We start from the raw sequence: 8,025 nt of genomic DNA on the forward strand, positions 1-8,025 counted from the left end.
TTATTATTGAGTAGACAGTCTTGTGTCATTATTGCAGCAATTACACTACTAATTTATGCGATGTTTATTACTCATGTATGTTTGTTACGTAATGTAGGTACAATGGTTCCGGGAGTCAAGACAGGCCGACGGAAGAGAGCAACAAGTGGCAACGTACTATCAACATCTGAAGCATGTCCACAGGAGAGTGGCACCCCGATGATGTTCTCTGATGAGACGCAACCACCAGATGATACACAAACTGTGGTGGAGGAGACGCAACCAGGTGGAGTGGGTAAGAGCATACTATTTAGTTGTTTAAAAATAATTTGGTTTTTTTTTGGGGGGGGGTGCATAAGTCATCAAGTAAGGCAATGAAAACCCCATAAAGGCAAATAAAAACAAAGGAAAAAAAAACTAAACATTAATATACACATAACAAGGACACTTACACAAGAAATAAAATATTAGGTACACAACCTTCCAAGTTGGTAGCAACGGTCGGCATAACAATTTACGAAGACTTTATGCATAATTTACCAACACTTTATCCAAGTTGTCGCATAATTTTCCAAGATTGTATGCAGCCAAACAGTAGCTGCCAGCAACAGTAGTCATAATTAACGTCCGATTTTATATCCACAAACAGTAGCTGGCAGCAACAGTAGGCAGCAAAAAAAGTGACAGGACTTTACGTGCAGCATTTTCTTTTTGTACTCCATTAGCAATGTTTGTAATGTTGACAACGTTCCCCTTTTGTAGTAGGGCAAACGAGGTCAACTCGTGTTCGAGGACCTACATTAGGCAAAGGCGTGCAGAAAAAAATTGCTAGGAAAAAGGGGGAGAAATTACATGTCTACGTCAATCGGGTGTTGAACGCAATCACAGGAGGGAATGCAACCCCAGCGACGAATGAGTTGGGGCTTCAAATTAGACGATTGTGCCCTCTTCAGAGCGTGAAGTCATGGATAAAAATTGATCAAAGTACGAAAGATGCGGTCATCCAAGCGGTGCTAGTATGACATTCATCTTGCCATAATGTCTTTATTATATAATTTGTACTTCGTTAAATTAATTGTTCAACTAATTCTGTATCTATGTTTGTAGGACAAGTTTGTTATCGGCGATGATTTTGATAACGATGAACAAGCTCAACAGATCCTCGATAGGAAGGCATATTTGCTATACAAGGATTGGAGGTACAATCTAAAGCAAGAGTTCCTCGAACTTGAGGAAAAGGGTGTTGATGACCCCTATAGTCGTCCGCCTAGTGGAGTGAGCTTGGAGGACTGGAAATATTTGATTGATGTTGCTTGGAAAGACGAATCTCACCTGGTAACAAATAAATTAGAAAGGCCATTATTGAAATTAATTTATGTGTTAATATGTAAAACTTCTTCACTAATAGATGTACAACTTCTTCACTGAAACTTAGTAAAGCATGTTCTTTTTTTTTTTTTTCTTTTAATATTTTTGTAGAAACGGTCGACGGCTGGTAAAGCAAATAGGGGTATGCTCCCCTATAATCATACAAGTGGATCGCGATCATTTCCTATAGCAATGTCGCTAATGGTGAGAAGTTAATTTAGACATGTAATGGATGATTAATTCTTCTTGATTGTGAATATTACCATGTACTAATTCGTCAATGGATTTTTCCCGAACATAACAGGCAAATGAGGATGGGGATATAGATTTCCCCGAATTTTATAAGAAAGCACACAAGTCTAAGAAGACGGGAGATTGGATTGACCCCAAATGTGGTGAGCTACATGTGAGTATTGAATGTTGAAACAAAGTGTGATGCATATCAATTAATAAAGTTTTTTTAAATTCCTTCTCCCATCTTCACTTTATTGTTTTGTTGGCATTACAGGATGATATGGTGAATCTACAAGCGACAGCCACCGATGCGGGGTTGCAATTGACCCACGAAGAAATATCAAGGCAAGTGCTCGGGGAAAAAAAAAATTACTTGCGTGGATGTGGGGTAGGCCCACAACCCTCTTCCACAGCTTCTAGTGCGGCACGAGCACGTGATAAACATATGGAGTTAATGAGAGCGGAACTGGAGGTTCTTCGTGAGCAGCGTCAAAGTGATCACGAGGAGTTGCTGAAGGAGAAAGAGGAGCGGCAAAGGGATCGGGAGGAGCTATTGAAGGAGAAAGAGGAGCGGCAAAGAGATCGGGAGGAGCTATTGAAGGAGAAAGAGGAGCGACAAAGAGATAGGGAGGAGCTATTGAAGGAGAAAGAGGCGCGCGAAAGAGATCGGGAGGAAATTACGAGGGAAAGAGAGCAGCTAATCAAACAAGTTGATGAAGAAAAAAAAGCACGGGAGGCACAACAACTACAACTCAATCATCTAAACGACGTGGTGTCACGGCTCACAACCCTCTTGCCAGGTTCAAACGGTCATCCTACTATTCGGTAAACATAATTTTCTTACTATTTCGTAAACATAATTTTCTTGGCACTGCAAGTTGTACAAAAAATATGGATCATATTTTCATAGAATTGTCTTCTAAAGTTGGTATGCAAATATTTTCTTTGTGATGTGCTTCGAATAGGTTATGAGGCATCATGTGAGTAGACATTGCAGCAGCGGACCTGGTGTTTTGATACATTACAGAAACGACCGTACGCTGATTTCTATAAGGTAACCAACTCCAATTGAATGTGATTTGAGATTTAAGACTAAAGAGAAATTAGAATGAATTTTGATTTACTACAATATAATGAGTGCCATATAAATACTGCAAAGGAGCTTTGATTTCAAAACGCTAACTGTGAAGAATGAATATGTGATTCTTAATAATAAATTTGTAAAAATAAAACCAACACTAATTTGAACTGAATAATGTGTAAAACAAAATTAAAATTTGTTTGGATTTTTGAAAAGCAGTTCTTAGGATATTACTCTGGTTTCCAATGGACACAATGCCACCTAGTCACATCCAATATATATTTGTTGCAAATAATTCTTCTCCATAGTGCATCTTTATGTACACCAAACACACTCCGGGGATGGCAGTGGGGACAGACGAGACAGACGGGACGTAATTAGCACGTGTACGTTGGGAGCATACCCGAAAAATGCCATAAACTTAGCCAAGAAAAGGGCTTCGAGGGCCGAAAATTGAGAGCAGCCCCCGACGCACTGCGGGGATGGCACGAGTAGCTTCCTCATGTCAAATAGAACTTGTGAGGACAGACGGGACGTAATTAGCACGTGTACATTGGGAGTTAGCGTGAAAAATGCCATAAACTTAGCCGAAAAAAGGGCTTAAAGGGCCGAAATTTGAGAGCAGCCCCGAAAGCACTATGGGGATGGCACGGGTAGCTTCCTCATGTCAAATAGGACCTGTGGGGACAGACGGGACGTAATTAGCACGTGTACGTTGGGAGTTAGCGTGAAAAACGCCATAAACTGAGTCGAAAAAAGGGCTTCGAGGGCCGAAATTTGAGAGCAGCCCCCAAAGCAGTACGGGGATGGCACGGGTAGCTTCCTCGTGTCAAATAGGACCTGTGGGGACAGACGGAACGTAATTAGCACGTGTACGTTGGGAGTTAGAGTGAGAAACGCCATAAACTTAGTCGAAAAAAGGGGTTCGAGGGCCGAAATTTGAGAGCAGCCCCCAAAGCACTACGGGGATGGCACGGGTAGCTTCCTCGTGTCAAGTAGGACCTGTGGGGACAGACGAGACGTAATTAGCACGCGTAGGTTGGGAGTTGGCGTGAAAAAAGCAATAAACTTAGCCGAAAAAAGGCGTTCGAGGGCCAAAACTTGAGAGCAGCCCCCGAAGCACTGCGGGGATGGTACGGGTAGTTTCCTCGTGTCAAATAGGACGTGTGGGGACGGACGGGACGTAATTAGCACGTGTACGTTGGGAGTTGGCGTGAAAAATGCCTAAAGCTTATACAAATATATTAAAGCTTAGCAATATATATATATGTTCTATAACAATCTCTATATACGTACAGTTATGAATAAAATATATGTATGTTTACACATTAGAGTAAACTTGAGTTGGGGTTGACTTACAAATTTGTTTGCACTTTAAATAAAAGTTAACGTGTACAAAAAGTATATTGAAATACCTAAATTCAAATTATATTTACATACAATTTCAATTACAATTGACATCCTTGCAATTTGTGTTTTGTAGATCAATATAACTTTTTGTTTACAATGGAACTAATGGATGTAATTTTTGTTGTGTAGATGGCTTTTGGCATTGACATGTGGATCTTCTAATTTTTTCTCGGAAGATACACAAGCTGGGAAAGTTGGGAAGTTTTTTGTCGTCCTATACTTTTTGCTGTGGACTATGGATGCATCGAACATATAATTTTTGACAGGGTACAAAGTATTTTTGGAGCTTGTATTAATTAATGAACCGTGGAATTTGGATGCATCGTACATATAATTTATGGTGGGGTACATAATATTTTTGGAGCTTGTATTACCTTTTGTCGTGGTACATATTACCATAGTAATTTGTACCTTGTCAAATGGTCATTACAATGCATAGTATAGTAAAAATGTTGTGTATAGAGGACATAATTTTGGTAACGTATTTGGAATGTATGATGTTATTATTTGTAATTGGAATATATATAGTTCGTTCGTATATAAGTTTACATTATTATTTGTAATTGGAATATATATAGCAGGTGTTCATTTTTGTTTTATGGTTCTAAGTGAACCATGTAGGTGATACATACAGGTTGCGATGGATACATACAGGTTTGGACAAAATTTAGTAAAATTAAACAAACAAAACAAAAATATAAAATGATGCATTTGGTGAGAAATCAATTTGTAGTTAAAAAGAAAAATCTTTTGGCGACTAAAATTTTAGTAGCTAAAACGAATAAAATAGTTATGGTGACTAAATGTATAGTGGCTAAAGCTGAAAAGACTTTTGGCGACAAAATTTTTGGTAGCCAAAACAACTCCAAAACAGCTATGGCGACAACTTATTTTAGTAGCTAAAACCCCAAGAAAGTTTAGGCGACTAAATTTTAGTCGCGAAAACATAAAAAAATCATGGGCGACTAAACATTAGTAGCTGAAGCTTCACTATTAGCGACTAATAATATTGCCGCCGTAGATATTTCATTTTTTAGCGACAAAAATATTAGTAGCTAATAGTTGAGTTAAAATATTTAATGAAAGGTTTCGGCGACTAAAGTTTTAGTCGGCAATGTATTCTATCGGCGACTAAGAATTATTTCGTCGCCAATACCTGTCTTTTTGGCTACTAACATGTTAGTCGGTATTTTGTGATACTTATAGCGACTAAATGAATTTTAGTCGCTAATTCTTTCGGCGACTATGTATGGCCGACAAATCCAACGACCAAATTATTTAGTCGGGAAATACTTTCGGCGACTAAAATATGCACTTTTGGCGACGAATGTTTTAGTCGCCAAAAGTGTATTTTCTTGTAGTGATTTAATAAATGTGTCATGTGCTTTGCACATGATTTAGTTTTATGTAAATTTATAACATAATCCCAACAATTTTTTTTAATTATAATAAGATAATATCCTGAAAAGATTAATTATTAAATTCTAAAATTTATGAAATAAAATATAAATAAATCAGATTTATTGCAATTTATTCAAAAAAATAAGGCATGTTTTTTTATGTAGCAGAATTCAAGGGAGGATTGACACTAGTGAGACGTCTTTCCTTGTCTATTATCTTCCCCAGTAGTAGGGGTGGGCGCGGGTCGGTTGAGGATACGGAACTTTTAATTCGTCATTCATCCGTCAGATTGACAGATTGGAGAAAATCAATCCGCATCCGTCCGCCAATTCAGCGGATGTGGATTGAGCGGTTTGGCGGATGGGTGCGAATCGGTTTGGCGGTTTAAAATTTTATAAATTTTCAACATAATTCAACTTGTGCACTTTCTAAAAAAAAAAAAGTATTACAGTCAATGACTTAAAAAAATATTACAATCACTGCATGTTTCATCCAAAGCAAGAAAGTTTAGAACTTTAAAATATCACAATCACTAAATGCCTCATCTACATAATACAATCACAGCATGCCTTATCCACATAAAGTATTACAATCTGTGGTTCTTAAAATATAAAAACAATTCAAACCACCAAAACCATGAACAGAGCAATAGTAGAGATTATATGTCTCTGTATTGTTACATCTATATCTGTTTTTGAAAACAAAAACCAACCATCATATATCATATTTTCTATTTATTATTTTTAGAAATAGATTTAAAAACCAAAAAATATAGATAAATAATACGTTTCTTTTTTTCAATTCAAAAAAGATATTCAAGTTGAAAACTTTTTTTCAACAGAATATTTCTCTTTTTTAATTGAAAACACAAATAGAATATTTAAACAAACTGAAAATAAAAAATCTTATAAATTACTAGGGGTGATCGCGGTTTGGCGGTTCAGTTGCGGCCAAAAGAATCTCAAATTCGCCATTCGTCCGCCAGATTGGCAGATTGGAGAAAATCAATCCGCAACCGTCCGCTCGTCATCACGCATTCGTCCAAAATGCGGCGGATCAGTTTGGTTTGGTCAGTTTTGACGGATCGGTATATCCACTGCTCACCCCTACCCAGTAGAAATCATCACAAGCCAGCAGCATCACTTGGTTGTGTATTAATATTATTTTATAGTTTATATATTTTTACTTTTATTTTTGTAATTTATATATATTTTTAAATTTATTTTTGAATTATATAAAGTATTATTAATCATTAATCAATTAAAATTTTCATATTACAATAATAATGATAATTACTTGTACGGGGAAGAAATAAGTTTCCTCGTATAATCCTGTTGACTAAGTCCACGCTTCTCCGTTCGACGTCGCTTTGTTACCTGAAAACACAAACGTGAGCTAGCCGGCGGGTGTGTGCCGGAAACCTCTCCGATGCCTAAGTCAGAAAACTTGACAAATAGACAAAGCTCAATGTATTCAGGAAGCTAAATTGTATGTTGTGTTATGTTACCTCCTCCAAGGTGATGCTTGTGAGCTTTTACAGGTTTCGAGTGGCACAATCCTAGTAGGACTTTTATTTCTCCATGCAGAGTCCTCCTAGGATTCATACTCCTAAAGGATAATGCTTATCCTTTTACACCCCCCCTACTGCTTAAACCAAGTGGGATGATTTTCACCACGGCCGAACTGCCATACGACCAAGATAAACCTGGCTATACTAAGCCACAGAGTAGGCCGTACTAACAGTAGTTCGGTTCTTCCTCGTACTGCGCCATATCTCGGTTCTCTCATACACGAACCATGGTGTGTTTGGACCGATCTAATGAATAGCAACATTCCGACCGACCTACCCAGAATACATCATGACCGGACTATCTCTGAGACCAGCCTAACTCCAAGTTGCACGGACTGAAGTAACTCAACATCTCTTCTGGGCTGGAGTAACTTTATCACTCTTGAACCGGAGTAACTTTATCTCTCTTGGGCCAGAGTAACTTTTCGGCCTTTTTTACATAGTCCTTCGTACTTTGGGCCACAAAGTCCATCTCACAGCTCGGCCCAATTTTCACCAAAAATTACCCTCTCAATTGCCCCTTAATTCCATCTGCACAGCATGATTGGGATTACCAGTCTACTAGCCGGGCTGGAGTTTTTAAGTTTTTCCAGCCGAGCTAAAAACCCTTTAGCCTCTCCAGCCGAGCTAAAAAACTCCTAAGCTTTTTAAGCCGAGCTACTTTCACTCCGGGCTCTGTTTTGTCCAGTCAAAACGTCTCTTCAATCACGACTGTAACGCTTCCCTATCCAATGACACGTGGCGGGTTCTGATAGGCTGGGGGCAGCTGTCAGGCCGCCCTCGTACTGCGAAATTTTTGAACAGTCCCGCCCTTTCTGCCTTTCACCCTTTACACAAAACAACCCATTCATTTTTGAATCACTTACTCTACTATTCTTCGTCTTCTCTCTCTGTGTCTCTATTTCTTCAATCCTGAGTTCGTGCTCTTCATTGCTGCAACTGCTCCATCTCCAGTTCCCTCTTCTTTAATCTGGTAAGTAAA

General features: G+C 38.4%; 1 protein-coding gene across 1 annotated transcript; it reads left to right on the forward strand.

Annotated features, from left to right (window-relative positions):
• Nucleotides 1-1,086: 1,086 nt before the first annotated feature.
• LOC145801587 (uncharacterized) lies at nt 1,087-4,635 on the forward strand. Its single transcript, XM_082893346.1, has 5 exons — nt 1,087-1,551; nt 1,652-1,753; nt 1,856-2,406; nt 2,547-2,635; nt 4,202-4,635. The coding sequence occupies exons 1-4, from the start codon at nt 1,492-1,494 to the stop codon at nt 2,551-2,553; spliced, it is 720 nt and encodes a 239-aa protein (XP_082749472.1). The 5' UTR covers nt 1,087-1,491; the 3' UTR covers nt 2,554-2,635; nt 4,202-4,635.
• The last annotated feature ends 3,390 nt before the right edge of the window (nt 4,636-8,025 follow it).

The sequence above is a fragment of the Camellia sinensis genome, chromosome 10 (assembly GCF_055761805.1).
Source record: "Camellia sinensis isolate YWXY chromosome 10, ASM5576180v1, whole genome shotgun sequence".
Lineage (NCBI taxonomy): Eukaryota > Viridiplantae > Streptophyta > Magnoliopsida > Ericales > Theaceae > Camellia > Camellia sinensis.

Bases quoted from the DNA above. Each gene is read 5' to 3' on its own strand.
- LOC145801587 (XM_082893346.1), top strand. From the start codon at position 1,492: ATGCTCCCCTATAATCATACAAGTGGATCGCGATCATTTCCTATAGCA. The intron at 1,552-1,651 runs GTGAGAAGTTAA...CGAACATAACAG, and splicing joins CTATAGCAATGTCGCTAATG to GCAAATGAGGATGGGGATAT. The intron at 1,754-1,855 runs GTGAGTATTGAA...TTGGCATTACAG, and splicing joins CCAAATGTGGTGAGCTACAT to GATGATATGGTGAATCTACA.